This window comes from Acartia tonsa, chromosome 10, assembly GCF_053477335.1.
Source record: "Acartia tonsa isolate MP-2025a chromosome 10, ASM5347733v1, whole genome shotgun sequence".
In the NCBI taxonomy this organism is placed as follows: domain Eukaryota; kingdom Metazoa; phylum Arthropoda; class Copepoda; order Calanoida; family Acartiidae; genus Acartia; species Acartia tonsa.
In genome coordinates, this window is record NC_137269.1 from 36,307,465 (window position 1) to 36,329,402 (window position 21,938).

General features: G+C 32.2%; 2 protein-coding genes and 1 long non-coding RNA gene across 5 annotated transcripts in view; 2 read left to right on the forward strand and 1 right to left on the reverse strand.

Moving 5' to 3' along the window:
* The window catches only part of LOC145329992 (uncharacterized), a 33,137-nt gene extending 12,164 nt beyond the window's left edge, over positions 1-20,973 (forward strand). The window contains exons 18-40 of the mRNA XM_080174495.1: positions 307-463; positions 632-725; positions 922-1,005; positions 1,609-1,770; positions 2,415-2,507; positions 2,899-3,020; positions 3,472-3,573; positions 4,656-4,862; positions 5,161-5,384; positions 5,642-5,761; positions 6,409-6,533; positions 6,757-6,933; positions 7,146-7,266; positions 8,154-8,208; positions 8,670-8,805; positions 15,577-15,689; positions 16,339-16,651; positions 17,079-17,224; positions 18,363-18,470; positions 19,094-19,179; positions 19,375-19,669; positions 19,955-20,050; positions 20,335-20,973. Coding sequence (XP_080030621.1) covers positions 307-463; positions 632-725; positions 922-1,005; positions 1,609-1,770; positions 2,415-2,507; positions 2,899-3,020; positions 3,472-3,573; positions 4,656-4,862; positions 5,161-5,384; positions 5,642-5,761; positions 6,409-6,533; positions 6,757-6,933; positions 7,146-7,266; positions 8,154-8,208; positions 8,670-8,805; positions 15,577-15,689; positions 16,339-16,651; positions 17,079-17,224; positions 18,363-18,470; positions 19,094-19,179; positions 19,375-19,669; positions 19,955-20,050; positions 20,335-20,440 — 3,242 coding nt within the window. The 3' untranslated portion in view covers positions 20,441-20,973. The remainder of the gene's footprint in view (positions 1-306; positions 464-631; positions 726-921; positions 1,006-1,608; positions 1,771-2,414; positions 2,508-2,898; positions 3,021-3,471; positions 3,574-4,655; positions 4,863-5,160; positions 5,385-5,641; positions 5,762-6,408; positions 6,534-6,756; positions 6,934-7,145; positions 7,267-8,153; positions 8,209-8,669; positions 8,806-15,576; positions 15,690-16,338; positions 16,652-17,078; positions 17,225-18,362; positions 18,471-19,093; positions 19,180-19,374; positions 19,670-19,954; positions 20,051-20,334) is intronic.
* Positions 1-21,938, forward strand: part of LOC145329997 (uncharacterized) — a 78,032-nt gene that overhangs the window by 17,158 nt on the left and 38,936 nt on the right. For all 3 annotated transcript variants that reach the window (XM_080174518.1, XM_080174517.1, XM_080174519.1), the window contains exon 2: positions 20,970-21,060. In XM_080174518.1, the coding sequence (XP_080030644.1) occupies positions 21,016-21,060 (45 nt within the window). In that variant the 5' untranslated portion in view covers positions 20,970-21,015. The remainder of the gene's footprint in view (positions 1-20,969; positions 21,061-21,938) is intronic.
* On the reverse strand, positions 12,465-13,312 carry LOC145329175 (uncharacterized). Its single transcript, XR_013882785.1, has 5 exons — positions 13,195-13,312; positions 13,073-13,126; positions 12,936-12,994; positions 12,798-12,856; positions 12,465-12,628 (listed from the first exon to the last, which is right to left on the reverse strand). It is a non-coding gene; the product is annotated as an uncharacterized LOC145329175 (long non-coding RNA).

A 21,938-nucleotide genomic window follows, 5' to 3' on the forward strand; every position in this document is an offset into this window, starting at 1 on the left:
ATATAGATTAATCTTTTGTATTCCGCTTAGTAGATTATATCCATTTATTTATGTAAGATTTAATAAAAAATGAAACCAAAAAACTTTGGTATTTAAAAAAGGCACATTTCACCTCTAAATCTAAAGGTATTTTTCCAACTTTAACATTATTTTATATGATTTCCTACTAATGTGTGGTTAAAAGTTTAAAAATTGAATTTCCACTCCATATATGAAGTTTGTTAAATGTTAGGTAGTCTGTTTATGAAATTACCGTTAGATTTTGAGTCTTAACTTTTGATGATTATGGTTAATACTTACTTTTAGGTTTCGCGACAGAAAACTTAAAGTTGTCCACCAAAGTAAAGGAGCTAAACACCCAGACCAGATATTTGACAGCTTTAGAAAAATCTCGTGTTATGAAGCACGGCATTGACAAGGCTACGCAAGTGTTTTCTCGCACCTTGGCTACTTATAGAGAGAGGTAATATTTTTTTATGAAACTTATTTTTTAGAAGAAAAATATTTATATGTTTTGATTGTTGGTAGGTCCTTGACATAGTATTTAAGTGTAAGGTATAAGACAATAGACGATCATTAATATAATTAAAAAGTAAATTAAGAAGAAAAGAAAAACCTTTTTTTTATTAAGATATGACCGACTACGGAGCTGTGTAAAGAACAGGGATGAGGTATGCTATATGCTGCGACAACGTCTAGAAGAAATTACACACTTCTTGGTCCAGGTATGATTATATTATTATCACAGTAAATTAATAATTCTTTGAAGTACACCAACATTAATAGCTGTAACCTTAGATTGGGGGGGGGGGGGTGCTCTTTCGATTTTAGCTCAATTAGTTTTTAAAAACCTAAAAGTAACTTAAGCATAACCTTGTATTTATCCAAGACATAAGTATAACACATATTTTTTATTTTTAGTTGCTTGAAAGTGGAGATGATACTCTGAATATTAGCAGTATGTCCATTGAGCTTAAAGACCAAATTCAGAACTCTATTGAGCAGGTATTAATTGAATAGCAGAAAGGTCGATTTAAAATGTTCATATAGATTTTAAGTTTCAAAATATTTCACATTTGTTTTTGTGCATATGGAATAGGGATCTAAATGGCCGATAAATTGATGTACGTTACCTCTCTTGTAGATCATTATGAGTGGTTGAAACGTCTGGAAACGTCTAGACACTCAATTTAATTAACCAACCAATCTAAATTCAACTGAAGTCCCTAACTAAAGTTGTAAAGCTAACGAATAAGATAACATTATAATAAAACTTTGGGGACTAGCGTAATTAACAGCCAAATTTTTTCCCCTGGTATTAGTATATTTTATTTATTCAGGATGGGGGTGGGGGGGGGGGGGGTGGCTGAAAATTATAATGTTGCCTAAAGTTTTAGATTTTTTCTCAGTCATTGTCTTCAAACCTTTAGTATGCCTAGTACTTTTATTAATATTCATTGGTTGATTTTTACCAGAAAGTGTCCTATCTTTTCAACCAACAATTTTAATCTATAAAGGAGGTAATTTTGTTGATCATTGTTGGGGTGGGGATGTATGTACATTAGTACATGTGTATATCAGATTGTCTTATCATTAAAATATTTTCAGACCTTGTTGTTAACTGCCTCAATCCTGAATGGAAGCTCCATCCTAACAGATGATCTTGGCGCCCAGGCAACTGACAACGAAGATGAAATTTTTGATGATGAATGGATTGTGCCTGATGTTTCCTTGTCATTTACTCAACATAATGACGAAGATTTAAATCAGGTAAGATAGATAATTGATGTATAATATACGTGGATATTATAACAGGGGAAACATTGTTAATTTAGGTTGCTAACATGGAACTTAGTGGTCAGTTTGTTCATCCAGTAAGATGGGTGGGGGTTGTTTGGGGGTATCGTATTTTTAGCCCACTGAGAGTTTCACTTTATGAAAAGATGAAAACATGAAAATCTGATGTAACAGTCAAGTAATAATATATCCATAAATAGAATCTTTTTTCTGAATATTAACAAAGCTACCAAAGCCTTTATTTTAAGTATGAGTGGAAAGATTAACTTTCTTTCTATGGTATATTCCTGAAATACTTAGGTCCCTTTCTAAACCAAAATAAATCTTAATAATAAGGTAATAGAATCTGTGTGTGTCTCTTTGTACCGAAGGATCTTGCTAACCGCTAACCCAATATGGTAGCAATGTAGCTTTTCATAGGTCCTAGAATGGTTTATAAATATTTTTGAGGAGAGTACCACCCTTCCAAGAGAAATCGCCAATAATTTAAAGTGCTGCTAGGCGTAATTATTATTTGACTTACTGGACTTCCCTGTATAAAAAAAATCAAGGGCCCCTAGAGGCGTCTAGTGGCGTAGCTGCCAGTTAAAAATATTAAATAAATGTTGTAAATTTAGATGGAGAGAAGATATAGCGAAGGAGGGGAGACAAATAAACTATACAAATCATCTTCTCTGCTAAGTTTACCAGCAAGACTCAATCTACCACAGGCAGGATATTGGAAAAGTAATCAAGTCGCAAAGAATGGATATATGATACGTGGATATTGTGATGGAAATTTTTTCGTAAATTTTCGTTGCTAAATACTCAACAACTATTGGTCAAAAAGTTCCTCCATGGCCAGGGGAGGGGATGGGGTAAAGTCATAAGCGGGGACTGTTAAGAATTTCAAAATAAAAATATAATTTATTTATATAATTGGGACGGTTGTTGCAGTGAAACACTTTAAAAAGTCGGAAGGGTTTTGTAACAAAGTTTGCTCCAAACCTCCTCTGATTCTTGTGTACCTCTGCTGAAAAGGGTTAATTTGTGGTCTTTCAACATGTGATTAAACTCAATTTAGTGCGTGACTTACTTATTCCAATATGACTGACTACACAGGCAAGTGCTATACCCTTGGTAGGGGAAGAAAACAAGAATGATAATTTCCATTGCGTAGAAACTGGAAACATTTATAAAGAATATGAGGAACTACTCGTTGATTTAAGAGATGCAATGAGAAGGTAACTTCAATTTATTTTTTAACAATGATGGCAACATCAATAAGTAGCGAAGCACAAAACTGATTGATGGATAAACGGACAAAGTGAGTTATATTGCTGTTGTCTTGAAAATAAAAATAAATGTTTAGTTAAAGTAAAAAAATCAAAGAAATCTGAAAACTTTTTGTCTGTTAAATGATAAACGTCAGGCTGACGGAAAAAAAGCAATGTATAGAGTAGATGCATGCAGGTCATGCGGATCTTTACTAAAAATTTTAGCTGCCTATCTTTAATAGCAGCCGAGATAATCATATTTCCACCATACCGTTACTGACTGACTGATAGACAAAGTAAATTGTAGAGTAGCTTACTTAATGTTTTTGATTTATCCCATTTAGAGTTTTTGATTTCTTGTTTGTTTCTTAACATTTATTTACTTCTTTGTATCTACTTTAATCCTATTATTTATTAGGAGAAAAGAAGCCGAAGAAAAATTATCATCAAAAGAAAATGAGTTGATTTTGATTAAACAGAATTATGATGAAGCTGTACAAAAACTTGAAAACATGGAAAGGTTTGTAAATAAAAACTGTTCTTATTATAAAAGTAAACAAGATTTAAAAGTAATATTTAACTAAATTGGAATAAACACTATAGAAATAACAAATCACTTAAGTTTAAAAAACAAATCATCTACTTTTTATGGAAACAAGGATGACAACATCCATAAAAGCGAAGCCCTGAAACGGTAGGACAAACGGACATTAACACTTGTATAGTGTCAAAACTGAAAAATCAGAATATAAATGAATAAGAGTCAAAGCAAAATTGTAAGTAAATTTGTTGAAAAACTTCTTGATACAGGATAATGTCTATGGACATACTTACATTTTTAGGACTTGATTATAGAGTGGCTTTGCTTATAATATTGTCCTTTGTTGTCCAAGGAATCAGTATACGAAAAATCAGAACAATCGGATAATTAGATCACATAAAAATTAGTTGTTAAAAATGTAAAAAATCAACATGTTTAAAATGGACGTACGGACATTCTGGTAATGATTAAAGAGTTGCCACGTTTTCTAAATCGTACCTAACTACTACAGGAATCACCATGCAAAATTTAAAATCGATAGGACAATGCTAACATGCCTAAATTAACGAATAAAAGCTATCTATCTCGGACGGACGTACGGACGGACCGACCCTAATTATAGAAAAGCTTCGCTTTTAAAAGGACTTAGTTTTTCTACATCGCATCACCAGCGAGGTATTTTGATCAGATTATTTGAAAGCAAAAAGAGAAAATGATTTGACAGATTTTGAGTCCCATACTTGGTTGGTTAGCCTCCAGAGGACGGTCACATGTATCTGCTTTCGCACATGTATTAGCTCCATATTATTCATTGCAGATTTAATCAGGTCAGGTAGAACCTTTGTCAAGTTTAAGAAAATCTGCTGCCAATCTTGGCTTGAGTCCCATAGATACTTCTTATATGCGGTACAAGTTTAGCTTTACTAAGATACATTACAATATCCTAGTCTAGACTAGCAATAAACTTATACTATCAAACGAGTAGTCAGGCTACAATAAAGAAAGTGGTAACTATAAAGGTAGAAAAATATTGTCATGCATCAAAGATTTTTTTATTGTAGGATCAAAAATGGAAAAGAAGATTCAAGTTTTGTGTTCACACGTCCTAAAACTCCCCTCGGATTTATCGAAGATTTGCCCACTGCTAATTTTGTCAGCCCTGTTGTTGTAGCCCAACATGGCAGCAGTATGTCAGCTGCTAAAGATTTTGTCAGCAATACTACAACGCAGCTGTCATTTGCCAGCCCCTCAGCTGATAAAAGATCCAGGTTTGATGATTTGTTTTTGCCAGTATGGCTTCAAAACTTATTAATATTCGGTGAATGATAACTGGTTCTCAGCCACACTAAACAAATTTGTATTGTATTGTAAATTTTTAGTTTGCCTCACTGATTTTAGTGGGGCAAAAGTTTTTAAAGAATTCACCTCTGGTTTCAATGTTGTAATTGTACTTTTTATATCCTCTGAAAGCTGTTTATAATACTATGCAATACATAACTATTCTTTAATTAAGAAAAGTGTTTTTTTTTATGTTCCCAGTTGTATATATTAAACAACCTAATTTAGGATTCCAGTACGCAAGGGACATAGCCAAAAGAGCGCCAAGTCCCCAAGATCAAGCTCAGTGCCCAGCCGACTAACAACTGATAATTCTCAAGCTGAAAAATCCTCCAATCAATCAATGAAAACAGCTGATAAATTATCTAATTATGATGGGGTGTATAAGAAGATGATCGGGCTACCCAAACCATTTTTCAAGGAAAGTGCAACTCTGTCATTGAAAATTACTCAGGGATGATATATTTCTTTCTTTCTTTTTATATTTGATAGTAAACTATATAAACTGTTTTATTTCCACTCCATTAACAACTTCTTTATCTTATTCTTTTATTTCCCATTATAGTTTTTTTATCTACTTATTTAAGTGTCCCTTTTTTTTTAACTCTCTCCCTCTATCTCTTTCTTTTTTTGGATATCCTTTAAACTGCCTTTTCTATTATGTACTATCAAAATTTGATTCAAGAAAGAAAAATATCTGAGGTTTATTAGAAGGATAAGATTGGTACTCTTGACAAGAATGATGAAGATGACTCATTTTCTGAACCAGACAAAGAAGAATCAAGAAGAAGGATTGGCATTGATGTGGTCAGTGATAGGGAAAGCTTTGGTGAGTAAATTAAAAGACAGACAGACAGACATTGATAGCATAAAGGGAGGGGATATTGGGCTTTTTATTACGCTAGCCCCCAAAGTTTTATAATATCGTGTTCAATAACTCAATAACTTTGGGGACTTAAATGAATTTTGATTGGTTTGTTCCTTTTTTGAGTGTCCAAAGGTTTCAACCACTTATTATAATTTTAGGAGTGGACATTTTTGGTATAATTATTGGGGATATACATAAATTTATCGACAATTGTCTTATCCCTTTAGATCCCTGCAGTGATAGACTGATAGATCAAAAGATGACGTTAGATGATAGAAATATTTCTGGAGGGGAAGGGGTCTTAGGAAACCTTTCTACTGTTTTAGGAGATCTTAGGCAGACAGAGGGTAAATGGGCTGTTAATTCCACTAGTCCACAAAGTTATATTATATTTTCTTAATGATTGAATTCATTAAATTTTGATTGGTTGGTTCATAAAGTTGAGGTCGAAACGTTTCAGCCACTAATTTAAATCTACAGAAGGTGTAATTTTGTGTATCATCATTGGGGATGAACTTCAATTTATAGGCCATTGTCTTATCCATTATCCCTGGATCTTATGATACAGACTCTCAGCGATTGAGATAACAAGAACGTACTCAATTTAGGTCGACGAAGTCTCCAGAACAGAAATTTTAATTCTCGAACGGACGACGATTATGTGGAAAAAATTGGGTCCAAGGATCCAGAGAAAAGTATCCTCCACGAAAAGGCTAAAAAGTTGGCCGTTCAGGTATTAATTATTGTTATTTGATTCCCTAAACCAGTTTTTTTTTGCTGTTAAAACATATTTATATGGCATCGTTTTAATATAGGCCGATAATGCTTCATAAAGATTTCCATGACATTTTATCATTGTGTCAAATCTATTTAAGACTTGTCTTATTACTGTGGATTTTGTAGAATTTTCAAAAGTTATCATGTTTAGTGCTTTTCTAATTCTTGTTATTCTACAGGTAGACAAACTGAAGGTCCAAATATCTGAAGTAGAGAAGGCTAAAGATAACCTAGAGGTTGCTAACCATCAACTTGAAGCCGATAAGAAAAATTTTGAAAAGAAACTATCAAAGGCTCAATCAAACTTGGATACTGCCAAGAACCATATCACGGACCTTATGACAGAACTTAAGAAGGTAGGATTTTCAGTCTTTGGTAAAGTTTTTTGAGACATTCTTTATGCAAAAAATGTAAAAAGTATTTTAGAGGATTATTAAAACTAACAGAATTAATCCGAACTTACTCATTTTTTCTTATAATAATAATAAGAGATGTCTTACTTCAACCTAAATTAATAAAGGAGCCTTATAATAAGCCTTTATCTAATTTTGATCTATCTATCTAAAAGGTGAAGCAGACAAACGTCCGACAAAGTAGCGAGCTTAATTCCCTGAAATCTGTCCAACAACATCAAAGTGAACAGGAGGAGAATCAGAACAGAATCAATGAACTTGAAGTTGCTGTTAAAGGTAAATAAACATGGATAAAATGTTTGTCCTAAATGCAACTATGGGGAGGGGGAAGTTTTGACACATTTGCGTAAACCTGGTGTATAGGCTTTATCTTTGGACTGAGAGGATAGGTTATTAAAGATAAAATAGTTCTTATATGATGAATTACCCGCAGTTTTAAGATTTTTGGATAGGCCTCCAGGTTCAGGAGCTGCAGACCTCCAGGTCCTCTCAGTATACTTTTATACTTGTATAAAATCTTTAATTCAATTTTAGTAGGTATTGTAAGAAAACAACTATAATAAATAAGCCAAATTTCTTGTATTAATTCTTCATTCTAAGCATTTTGTATATCTTCTATAATACAAAGTAGCTTGATGTCTGTCTGTCCGTCCGTCCGTCCGTCTTAAGCTTAAGATCTCAGTAACCACTGAACCAATCGGATTTTACTCTTCAGGGAATATAACTACTGGTCCTGTGGTGGTTTTAGGCTATTTTTTGGGGGGTGGGACACCCCCAACCCCTCCAAAAACCAAAAAATCCCCCCCCCATTTTTTTTTTTTACGAATTTTGCGAATTCGTTATTTAATTGCAAAAATTTTTTCCTGCTGGGTAGGTGCGAAAATTTGCGATCCGTTCTGCTGGGTAAGTAATAGAAGATGTAATTATACCTCTTGTGGCAAAGCCCCTAGAGGCTAGGGGCTAGTAAACAATAAAGACTGTAGGGCTTATGGATATATCTTAGTTATAGAGTATTGTGTTACTAAAGCATAAATTTTTTTGGAGTATTTTTTTCCCTTTGGACATAGCGAGAAAATGGTGGGGGGGGGGGGGGACTTTTTCCCTTTGCCTAATCCGTGGTTGGCTACCCGTAAACCTTAACCCAATTTGATTTAACATTATAGGCCGAGACCAGAAAATCCTCGAACTTAAATCTGAAACACAAGAAATAGAATTAAGGTAAAAAAATTTATTTGAAGTTAATGATATACTTAAATTGCCATTTGGGAATTAAGAAAAGGAATAATAGTTTTTTATCGCATCATATTATAGACAGCTTTCAATGGATATTAAAATGAAAAACTTCGAGGGACCGAAGGCCCGAGCTAACAAAACTGGCATTAATTTTATCATTTTCATTTTAATATACGTGGAAAATTGTCTGTAATATGTTGCTATACATGATTTTTCAGTATAGCTAAGAAGCGGCTCTTATCCAGCGGATATTGACCGGCTTCGAAGCCATACTGCGGAACTCTTAACTTAAGAATTTTGGATCATTGCCTTATAATTTAAGGAAAACCACAATCGAATGTTCGTTTATTATATCACTTTATGTAAAAGTTTGTCTAGAAAATAGCCAAAATTCATATCTTGGGATATGATATTAAAGAAACCAACAATTTATTTTCTCATTACAGGTATAGAAAGGAGAAGAGCGAAGCTATTGTTCAACTAGACAACGCCAGACAGCAGCTGGCTGTTATCAACAAAGAAAAACAATCATTGGAAAAGACGTTGAATACGTTTAGGAACCATGTAGCTTCATTAGAAAAGGTAATATTGTCTTATTATTTTGTACGCCCCATGGTATAAAGTGGGTCATTTTTTTCGCGTATTTTCCATAAAGTTGTGTGTAACATTTTAGTTAAATGCCCTTATTAAGTCGAACTGTTTTCAATTTTAAAATAAATTTTATTCATGAAATGAAAGTTTGACTTGATAAGAGGATTTGTTTAAAACGGGAAAAAATTACCCCCTGTCTTAGGTTTTATAAATCAAGTGAATTTTTGACGTTTTATAATTACACTAAAGTAATATGGGGAACGGGGTGGGTATCTCCCGTCCCCCATAAACGTTTTATTTCTCAAGATTCTGCAATGTTTCATAAACAGTTAAATAATTTTGCTTCTAATTAAAACAAAATTTGAGACAAAATATAACGCTTGTATAATCCTAGGAATAGGTATATCAAAACATTTTCTTAAAAATTTACTTGTATTTGGTTATAGATAAATTAGGACATATCTAGTTACAAAATCATACAGTTTTTACATTTTCATCGCTTACTCGTTATTTGTAAGGTTCTTCAAAAAGTTTTTTTTTTTATGTGAGTATTTCAGTCTCATTTTGATAAGGTATGGCGGGGCTATTTTCGGTATGGGGTTAACCCGGTAATTTTCGAATCACAAAAAACTTGAATTAAGCAAATTTCTTCGTTTTTTTAAATTGGCTAGGTACAATAAAGTATTTAATGTTTTTTTTTGTAAACTGAATTTTAAGAGTGCTCTTGTTCTTTCTATTTAATTAGTATTTTATTTCTACATAAGTTTACGTAATTGAATTAAAAAATTTTCACATTGTTGACTTTAATTGTCATGTTCTGGATAGGATATACAGCGTGGCCATATTCTTCAGTATACTGAAATTCTTCAGTATTCTTCAGTATTTGGAAATTGGGGCTTCGGTATTTTCAGTAAATACTGAATATTCAGTATTTGAAAATTTTCTTCAGTATTTTTCAGTTTTTGGAAATTTTCATGATTCAGTATTTTCATTATTTCTTAAATTCCAAAAAAATTTGCATAAATAAGATGTTTATTTAAGTAGTTGATGTCAGATTTTTTTCGGCGCTTCGCACCTCACTTTACTTTCCTTTGAATTACCCTATAACTTTGTACATTAATTTTGCTTTTTTATGGTAATAATAGAATACTATTTTAATTTATAGACAACAACCATAATTAGCATAATAATTTGGGGGGGGGGGGGGGAGTTTTGACACATTTGCGTAAACAGGAAGCATAGGCTTTATCTTTGGACTTAGAGGATAGGTTATTAGAGATAAAATCATCCTTATATAATGAATTTTCCCAAGTTTTAAGATTTTTTGGATAGGCCTCCAGGTTCCGGAGCTCCAGGCCTCCAGGTGGTTTCTGGACAGGTAAAAAAAAAAATTTCTTATTTGAAGAGTTAGAGGTGAGTTTATAAAACAAAATAAGCTTCTTTTAATATATTATTTACATATTTAAAGAAAAAATTACAATCGGCCTCCAGGTTCAGGTGCTGCAGGCCTCCAGGTGGCCTCTGGACAGGTAAAAAATCAAAATTTCTTATTTGAAGAGTTAGAGGTGATTTTATTAAACAAAATAAGCTTTTTTAATATATTAATTACATATTTAAAGAAAAAATTACAATTGGCCTCCAGGTTCAGGTGCTGCAGGCCTCCAGGTGGCCTCTGGACAGGTAAAAATTAAAATTTCTTATTTGAAGAGTTAGAGGTGAGTTTATAAAACGAAATAAGCTTCTTTTAATATATTATTTACATATTTAAAGAAAAAATTACAATCGGCCTCCAGGTTCAGGTGCTGCAGGCCTCCAGGTGGCCTCTGGACAGGTAAAAAATTTAAATTTCTTATTTGAAGAGTTAGAGGTGAGTTTATAAAACAAAATAAGCTTCTTTTAATATATTATTTACATATTTAAAGAAAAAATTACAATCGGCCTCCAGGTTCAGGTGCTGCAGGCCTCCAGGTGGCCTTTAGACAGGTAAAAAGTATAAATTTCTTATTTGAAGAGCTAGAGGCAAGTTTATAAAACAATATAAGCGTATTTTTAGATGTTATTTACACATTTGAAGAAGTAATTACCATCGGCTTCCAGGTTCAGGTGCTGCAGGTCTCCAGGTGGCCTCTGTACAGGTAAAAAATATAAATTTCTTTTTTGAAGAGCTAGAGGTAAGTTTATAAAACAATATAAGCGTATTTTTAGATGTTATTTGCATAATTGAAGAAAAAATTACCATCATCATCCAGGTTCAGGTACTGAAGGCCTCCAGGTGGTCTCGGGACAGGTAAAAAATTAAAATTTTTACCTGTCCAGAGGCCACCTGGAGGCCGATTGTATTTTTTTCTTTAGATATGTAAATAATATAGTGAAAGAAGCTTATTTTGTTTTATAAACTTACCTCTGACTCTTCAAATAAGAAATTTTAATTTTTACCTGTCCAGAGGCCACCTGGAGGCCTGCAGCACCTTAACCTGGAGGCCGATAGTATTTTTTTCTTTAAATGTTTAAATAATATATTAAAAGAAGCTTATGTTGTTTTATAAACTTACCTCTGACTGTTAAAATAAGAAATTTTTATTTTTGTTACCTGTCCAGAGGCCACCTGGAGGCCTGCAGCACCTGAACCTGAAGGCTGATGGTAATTTTTTCTTTGAATATGCAAATAACATCTAAAAAAACGCTTATATTGTTTTATAAACTCAACTCTAGATCTTCAAACAAGAAATTTTTAATTTTTACCTGTCCAGAGGCCACCTGGAGGCCTGCAGCACCTGAACCTGGAGGCCGATTGTAATTTTTTCTTTAAATATGTAAATATTATATTAAAAGAAGCTTATTTCGTTTTATAAACTCACCTCTAACTCTTCAAATAAGAAATTATAATTTTTACGTGTCCAGAGGCCACTTGGAGGCCTGCAGCACCTGAACCTGGAGGCCGATTGTAATTTTTTCTTTAAATATGTAAATAACATAATAAAAGAAGCTTATTTTGTTTTATAAACTCACCTCTAACTCTTCAAATTAGAAATTTTAATTTCTTACCTGTTCAGAGGCCACCTGGAGGCCTGCAGCACCTGAACCTGGAGGCCGATTGTAATTTTTTCTTTAAATATGTAAATAATATATTAAAAGAAGCTTATTTTGTTTTATAAACTCACCTCTAACTCTTCAAATAAGAAATTTTTATTTTTTTTACCTGTCCAGAAACCACCTGGAGGCCTATCCAAAAAATCTTAAAACTTGGGAAAATTCATCATATAAGGATGATTTTATCTCTAATAACCTATCCTCTAAGTCCAAAGATAAAGCCTATGCTTAATTGGTGCAAGAAAATCTAAGAGGCAAAATTAAAAGGTCTTTAAAATATCCCCCAAATTATAAAGGTATGATATATGAAATTTTGAAATGAGGAATCATATAAAAAAAATACTTATTCAGTATTTGTATTTTTTTGTTCAGTATTTCAGTATTTTTTCTTATTTTAGGATTCAGTATTTCCTTTTTTTTCTTCAGTATTTTTTCTTATTTTAGGTTTCAGTATTTTCAGTATTTCCTTTTTTTTCTTCAGTATCAGTATTTTTTTGGTTGTGGCCACACTGGATATAATATTATATCAGAAATGTTTTAAGCAAAATATAAGGGGGGGTGTAGCAGCCGTGAAAAAAGAGTGGCTGCTATTAAGAACAAGAACAAGACTACCTGAGAAGAGGTAGCCCAAGAAACAGTAACTGAGAAGTCACAAGTGTGGGTTCATACTTATCTCTGCAAATATAGTTACACTACAGTCATGTACACATAGGTAACAATTTACCTAAAATAAAAAATACTATTTAGAATATTTAAATTAAATATTAAGTTAAATATTCTTTACAATTTACAAAATATTTAGTAAACATTAATAACTGGAAAAGAAGTTAAAAATAAAATTGATGGTTCCTATTTTTTAGACTAGCTACTTTAATATATAAAATCAAACTTACTGCGGAAGTATGGTTTGCAATGTTAATTTCCAGCCACTTTATCCACTATTCCATTCCCACTGGAAATAGTTTACATTATTATTATAGGTAGTGTTAAGATGTGTTCTTAATAATTCAAAGAATATGTGTTCATCTCACCTTGACCAATTCTGCTTAAAGAGGCACCAAGCACGAGAACAGTAACTGGTTTCTTTTGACTAAACACAGTAATTGTGAGCTTGGCAAAGAGCAAATTAGGTGTTTGAAAAATGAAATGAATTATGAATTATTACTACCTATGGAATCAGCTCCATTGGGGTGCTTGGGAAAAGAACACAGAAGGAACACTCCTATTTAATAATATTTATTAGCTTTGATGTATTGTGTTAACTAATTATTTATTTGGAAATGTTTTTACCTTGGTGTCACTTTGTGTTCGATTTATCACTAGATGTAGCATAGCATTTTACTTCTGAATACCATCAATTTATATATATAAGACTTATGGAAAAGAAGTTACATTTAATAGTCATTGAGATCAAAAGTTTTTTTTTTTAATCAATTTACTTTATATAAAAAGTAAAAGATTTAAAATTAACATAAACATATATTAATATAAAACTTAAAATTAAAAGTTTAATCATTTTACTTTATATAAAAAAGTAAAAGATTTTTAAAAATTAACTTAAAACATATTAATATAGCCAATTATTATAGAAGAATAAAGGGCTAAACAACATTAAGCTATTATTACATTTACAATAATAATAGTTAATAAATTAAACTTAAAACTATAAAAACAGTTTAAAACTATAAAATCACTTCATTAATAGAGAACCAATCTGGTGAACAGATTGATTTATACTGAATTAAATTATAATATTTGAAAGAATTACAATTTATAAACAATGTACTAACAGTACATGTGCAAAATAGCACATTGGAAATATTTGGTTGGGCAGAGCACAAAAATAATTTGCGGCATTTTATTCTCTTTCCATATAAGTAGGACAAATACTTCCTGGACAAATTTTCCCGCATAAATTTTCCTGGGGGATTTTGTCAGACAAAAAAATATTTTTTGAGAGAATTTTTTGGACTTAATTTCTCTGCATAAAAATTCCCGATTTTGGGGAAATTTGTGTAAAAAAAGAAATATCAGATTTTTTACAAAACAACAATTTTAAGATATTTTATGGGAACTTTACATAAAATAACATATATATAAGTACTAAATCTTCTTATAAAGCTGGTTCTGGTGCCGTTGGAGGTCTCCAAATCTATCTTCTTTAAACTGTACAGTCACCAACTCTCATTACAGAGAAACCTGCCTTTATGATGTTGAATGCTGCGCTTGGTACATACTTGATTATTACAGGGGGGGGGGGGGGTTGGTTAATGCAACCCTCTCGTAATCAATGTATAAATGGCACTTAAAATTCGAATTTTGATCTGAAATTTTGCATGAGTAATCCTTGGTAGGTCTATTTTCCCTAAATCGAAAAAAAAGTTGAAAAAGTAACGGCTAACGGCTCAGCCGTTTTTTGGCTATTTTTAGGGCAAATCTGTCATAAATTACGTAGAAATCAACTTATTGAAACATATTTTTGCTTTAAATCATGTGAAATGATACAAAAAAACATTTTTTAGATTACTAGTACCAGCAACTTCCGGCTAGAACCGTTTGAAAACGTTTTGGATAGGAAAAAAGCATTATGTGGAGAGAGGTTTCGTGATGGATTTCGCTTGAAAAGACCCAACAAATGTCTAAACGGATGAGCCGCCAGCCGTTAGCCGCTACTTTTTCAACTTTTTGTTCGATTTAGGGAAAATAGACCTACCAAGGATTACTCATGCAAATTTTCAGATCAAAATTCGAATTCTAAGTGCCATTTATACATTGATTACGAGATGGTTGCATTAACCCCCCCCCCCCCCCTTAATATTAAGGGAAAAGTAGGTTGCGGGTAAAATCCGTTAAGGTTTAGAAACAGTAGTAGAACGACAATATTCACTAAATATGAGTATTCCTGATTGAAAAGAACTATAGACCAAAAAAAATTAAGTTAACGATACCTTAAAGTCGTTAATAAAACCTGAAAAATTCACGGAAAGCTTTGCTAATGTCAAGCTGCCAAAAATTAATTTTTAACATATTACCTATGATACGTAGAATTACCATGGACAATCAAATAATGTTTTAAAAAATGGATATCCCTGAAATAATTGGCATTATTTGTAATTTTTGAAACTCGTACCAATATTTTTTATTGTCAATTTTGTTATTATTGTAAGTTTGACATTTACAAAGCATTTGATGATTTTTTCGATTTAATTTTTAAAACCATTTTTTTAATTAAAAAATTTGTTTTTGTCTATAGTTCTTTTCAATAAGGAATACACATATTTAGTGAATATTATCGTTCTACTACTGTTTTTAAGCCTTAAAACAAACAACTTTATGGATTTTAACCGCAACCTACTTTTTCCTTTGTTAATTTGCATTAGTTGGTCTGATTTGTTGAGCTATGCTTTTAATTATGCTTTAATAATTGATGTATTATTATCTATATGGTTTTAATCCAGATTTCATGTTCTTTTACAAAGTGAAGCTTGTAGCGTGCCAAATAAAAATAACTAGCTCCCCCACCCATTTACCCCATCCCCTCCCCTCCTACTGTATGAACGAACTAACCAATAAATGACAGGGGAAATAGCAACCTAAATTGACGACAATTTTTCCCCTGTCATAATATCCAAGTATATTCTACATCCATTGTTGTCATTCTTTTAATTTTAGGAAAGAGATGAAATGGGCAGAACCTTATCCAACCTCAGAAGTCAGGTTGCTAAATTAGAGGAAAAGAAACTAATGACAGAATCTTTGGAGATGGAGTATAATGCTCTTGCAAGGTTGGTACATTCGGATTCTATTTGCGAAGCTACTCTAGGGGTAGCCCTGTCTGTGTGTTTTTCCATTTGTAACGCGAATTACTCTCATTTTATATTATATTCACATTAGATAAATCCTTATACTAAAGTAACAGGATGTTTGTTTGTGTGTCTGTCTGTACCGAAGGATCTCGCTAACCGCTGAACCGATCGGGTTCTCCTTAACAGGGTAGATTCTCATGGGTCCCGGGAAGGTTTATAACTATTATAGGGGAGGGTACCACCACCCTCCCAAGAGAAATGACAAAAATGTCAAAAAATTTAAAAATGTATGGGAGACTTCGAAGTCAAATAAAGAGGTATCGTAAGTAAAAAATTATCGTAGAGACTTTAACAAACAAAAACATTCAAAGTGCCACTAGAGGCCTCTAGGGGCGTAGCCGCTAGTAAGAATTAATTGAGTAAGGAAGACTATTTTTTTGCTTCTTTTTCAACCCTCTCTTTCTTGCTCTCACCTCTCTCTCTTTCTCTCCCTCCCCCTCTCTCTCAGTCCTCTAAAAATTGCTTTATTATTGTACCTAATATGATATTGTAAAAAAAAGATTTTAAATTAAAAAAATGGATGTAAATGAATAAAAATGATTTTTTATAATTTTCTCTCATTGTTTAGGGAGAAAAAATCATGCGAATCAGAAATTGTAAACTTAAAAGCCAGCATAACCAAACTCCAAGAAGACTCAAAAACCAAACAACTACTGCAAACTGAAGTATCCAAACTTCTGGCTGAAAAACATGACACAAATTCAGCTCATGAAAAATCTGTTAATATTCTCAACAACCAGATAGAAATATTGACACATAAGATCTCGGTAATTACCAAAGAAAAGACGAGACTCGAACATGGTAAATCAGTGTCGGAGGAATTATGTACAGAATACAAGAATAAATATGTTCAGCTCAGGGAACAATACGACGCTTATCAGGTAAAGATAATATTTTACAAATATCGATTTTTTGAACATTTATTTGTAAATATCCTATGATGTAAATTAATACTTAAGGTTTATTTGTCTGAAGATTCTTAATATCTCAGAAATTGTTAGTCAAGTGGGTTGAACTCTTCAGGAAAGCTTTATAGTTCAATTTCCTAAGGGTGGTTTTAGGCATATATCTTTAACTTCCCCCACGCTCCCTAGAGACTAGGAGCGAAGCAACTAGTCTATTTTACAAAGAAAGGCGTTGTCTGTAAGCTAAGAATGAAACATACCAGTAAATGTATTATGTAGAAAAAAGGAGAAATATTTTCATGTTATTTGTGTTCAAACTTACATTCAACTATAATATATTCCTAAATAAAAAAAACATTAGTCAACAGAAATAACCAAATAATAATAAAAACAATTTTTATAGACAAATCTTGAAACATTGCGAGCAGAGCTGGCCACAAAAGAAAGGATTGTCAAGTCAGTAGAAGAGAAGATTTCTGTAAAAGAAAACGAAATTGATGCACTTAACGATGACCTAGAAAAACAGCAAAACCATGAGCTTAAGTACAGGTAATTTAAATTATATTTTGATATATCTTCAGGGGTGTACGTACAGTATTTTTTGCATGGGATCCCCTGCTAAAGGAGGGTGTGGGGGGGGGGGGAATGAATAATATTTGGGAGGGGGAAAATAAAGAAATAAACAGTCCATTTTTTCCCCTCTTTGGGGGGGAAAACAAGAATAATATGTGAGAGGGGGAAAATGAATAAAATAAAGAGTGATGACAGTAGTTCGAAATCTCGGACTTTTTAAAACTTGTTTTGTTCCCCCCCCCCTTATTTTTGTGGATTAACTGGTGTTTATACAAATGCGCCAATTTCAAATTGCCTACCTAAAATTTTTTTATAAAATTTTTTATTAAAACTCAAATTAAAAAGTAGAAAGGCGGTTGACTTATCCCCCTCCCACTTTAATAATACCTAAAGGCTTCTAGGGGGCGTTGCCCCTGGTCTATCTTAAAATAAAAGCTATATCTTGCATTATTTTTTTCAATTAGGTGTTTGAACACGAATTGCATATAGTAAAATATTTTTCTTTTTTAATTGTTATCCTAATAAGATAAAAGTTATACTTAAAAATTGTTTTAATAATTATCATTATATTTTGCATTTTTAAAAAAACACCAAAATTGACCAAAATATGCGTATATATTTTGTATTCACTTGCGTCATTTATATTTCAGATTTTATTTACCCGTCATCATAAAGAGTGCTGAAAATATTTTTACCCCTTCTTGGGGTAAAAAAATAGGGGGGGGGGGAATTAAATATTTTGGAGCAGTGGAAAAAATAAATCTTGTGTAGAATATACACCTCTGTATATCTTTTTATAGAGAGAGAAAGATATTCCTTTTAGCAATATTTAAAAACACATTCCCAATTTTGTTTTTGATTCATTCAATTTCTTTTTAAAGCCAGGGAGAGAGGGTTAATTAACCTGTAAATTACAGTGTTTCTCGAAAGGTTTTCTTACATTGGTTGACTTAACTTTTTCAAAATTTTAATTCATTGGCACAAAGTTGCAGTGTGCAAACTTTACCACCAATAATTTAAACGTGCATTTAGTTCATAATTATTGGAGCTAAACATAAGTTTATTTATGTCTGTCCCATTTTTACAAAAATTACTTAAATGTATGTTTATTTAGGAATAAATGGTTAGAATCAGAGAAAATTGTTAAAACATTGAAAGAAAAACTGAAACAAACTCATACCAAGCAAACCACCAAAATTACTACTGAAGAATTAATTTGGAGGTGAGATTAATTTTAATGCTATCAAGGTGGAATGTTTTTATTGAGTATATATTAATCTTTAAACTTGTATCCGGTAGATGGGGGATGTCAGGGGTTTATATTCTACAAGGAGGGGCGGGGGATAAAAATATGTGGGAGGAGAAAAAATTTAAAAAATAAAGAGTAACTAATGAAAATTTATTTGTTTTTTTTCCACCCTCATTTTGGGGAAAAACTAGAAAAGTATGTGGGAGGAGTAAAAACCTTATTAATTTAAAGAGTACCTACTGAAAACATTTCTCCATTTAGTGGAGGGAGCCGGGGGGGGGGGGGGGATAAAATATTTTGCAGCCTTGGAAAATGTGAAAACTTTAAGAGCCTGTTCTTAATACTTCACATAAAAGTATGAGGATGTCTTTATATATGTGTATTAACATGCTTTAAATGACCGAATAGTAATTCTGGCAATAATTTTATAGTTCCTACGCTTTATGAATATAAATGCCAAAAATGTATTTCGATAGGGCAATCATAGAATGCATAAATAATCAGTTTAATTCATCCATTATTGGCAGACTGGCTGACCTAAAATATAAAAAAATCTTCTATTTTGATAGGTACGGTACATATATATTTTTTTATAGTGAGAAATTATCTGAAGAGAATGAATACGAAACTATTGACGACTCCTCTCAGTACAGAGTTACATCACAAAACCTTTCAAAATTAGGTAATTTTATAATTCTTTTACAAAGTTTATTACTCTCTCAAACCTATAATAACTAGAAAACACAAACAATTTCATTTTTGATGGCTATTTTTGGCTTGGCTATCGACCTTTAAGCTTTTATTTCCTAAATAAGTAACAATCTAATATTCAACCGCCTGTATAGTTAGTAATAATCTAACTGTTTACAAATTTTAGGTAATAAATCTCAAAGAAGACCCTTATCAACTTTAGATGCGAATTCTGGGACAAACCAACACTTTTTCGGGGCCAAGGCAACACCCGAGCTTCAACTGGGCAAACTCGGCTCCTTCCTGGACACAGAGCTGTACAAATCTGGCGACCACGAGAAGGAAAACAATGACGCCATAGTTTCCCGCCAAAATTTAAGCAAAATTGGCGCCAAGTTACAATTTGGCGCGTTTTCCACAGCTGTTGATAAAGATGTCATCTTTGGGGATGGATATTGTTGTAAAGCAGCATCTAAATTGAGGTAAATTGAATATTTTCAAATTATCCTTATAAAAGTAATAGAATGTCTGTGTGTATCAAAGGTTATCGCTAACCGTTCAACAGATATGTTATTCCTTGCAATGTAGCTTCTCATAGGTCGTAGGAATATTTTTTACTTTTTTTTACTTTTTTTACTTTTTTTTTGGATAAAGCGGAACCTTATGTGTAAAAGGGTGCTAGTAAGTACTTTTGAAAGTTTAGGTAATGACAGACATGCCATAGATATAGAGTAGCTGCGGGTCCAATAAAGATTATGTAATTTTAGGCTCACAGAGAAAGAGTTGGAGGAGGCGAGACTAAGATTGAAGAACACTCAAGATGAATTACAAAGAGCAGCTGACAAGATTTCTATTTCAAACAGGTTTGTAACATGATTTTTCATATCACAGGAAAACATAAGATTTAAGGACCATTCTTAAGGGATAAGACAATGAACTATAAATGGATATATGTACATTGATGAGAAACAAAAGCACTCCATCTCTGGATTAAAATTTTCGACTGAGAAGTTTGGAAATTAAACCTATTTGAAAATGTTCCCCTTTGTAAGCAAAAGTTTAAACTTTAAATAACAGCTATAAAAAAATAACTTTTTGAACGAAAAAAAACAGAACTTTCCTAGGTATAATTTTCATATTTTTGTAGGCGAAAGAAGAGAATGGAATCTGCTATTGTAAAAGAACTAACCAAGACAAGAACTGTTCTCAAAAAGGCAAATTCTAATTTAGAAAGTTGTGCAAGTGATTCTTAAAGAAATATGTATAACTATTAATTATACCTGATTATTAAACTACTTTGCCTTTAACTTTACCATCAGTCATTATATTTATTATTAAGACAAACTATTTTTAATAAAATTATTTTAATAATGGCCAGCGGAAAAGTTAGAGGTAAATATAATCTATTATTCTGGTAATTTTTGAAATATTGTTATGTAATTTACTGTTTATAATTATTGTAATACCTGAACAAAACTTAAAACGCTTGAAATTACCTTCATATACATTATACATACAGCTAACATTGTTATTGTACCTGATCAAAAAACTTTTAGACGCTTAAAATTACCTAACGAAAAAAATCCTTAAAATTATTTGAATGTAATTAAAAATTTGTAATTTATTACCTACCTACTTCATTAAAAAATTTTAGACGCTTAAAATTAACAAAAAAATCCTAAAAAAATTTTTTTTGTAAATTATTTTTGTAAATCATTGTATTTGTAATTAATATTTATGTTATATAATTTTGCTTATGTTAATTATTTGCAAAATATATTTAGAATTTTTATAAAAATGCGTTGAACAAGAACAAACAGAATCCAAGATGGTAGCTTCAACTTCAAGAACTGATCTGGTCAACCAGATGAAGGTAAACAAGATGGTGGGGGCAGTGTTAACCAGGGATCTAAAAGGGATAAAAAAATGGCCTTTTCATGTACATATCCAATAATGACACAAAATACCCCTTCTGTAGAATAGAATTAGTGGTTGAAACGTTTGAATACTCAACTTGATAAACCAACTAATCAAAATTCACTAAGGTCTAAAAAGTTGTTAAGTCAATAACTAAGAAAACGTTATAATAGGACTTTGGGGACTGGTGTAATAAACAGCCCTTTGTCCCCTCTCTTTGATTGTTAACAGAGAGGGAGGGGACAACGGACTTTAAATAATACAATTTTTATTAATTTCTCTCTTTGGCGTAAAAACTTTTTGACTTGTTAAATCTTAATTGGGTTTCACAAACCTTTAGTATCTTGATTTTTCTACTAAAAAGGGGGGAGGCGGATGTGCCACTTTTTGAAACCAAAACCAAAAGTCAACAAAGGAACTTATCTAAAAAAAGAATTACAGGTCTGAGATTTTGCATGGCAGTTGCTTTATAGGGGTACAATATGGAACTGTGAAGAAACAGCGGCGCAACCGCCGAAAACCGGCGTTTCCCGCCGAATTTTTTTTTGCCTTTTCTCGGCGGTTTTCGGCGGTTGCGCAGCCGTTTCTTCACAGTTCCATATTGTACCCCTATTAAGCAACTGCCATGCAAAATCTCAGACCTGTAACTCTTTTTTTAGTTGAGTTCCTTTGACTTTTAGTTTTGGTTTCAAAAAGTGGCACATCCGCCTCCCCCCTTTTAATCCGCAAAAAGGGTTATTTTATTTACATTATTGTCATTCTATTTACGGAATTTCTTATAGGGAATTTTTTAATTTTTATCCCTGCCATGTTCATTAACGAGGTATTAATAAA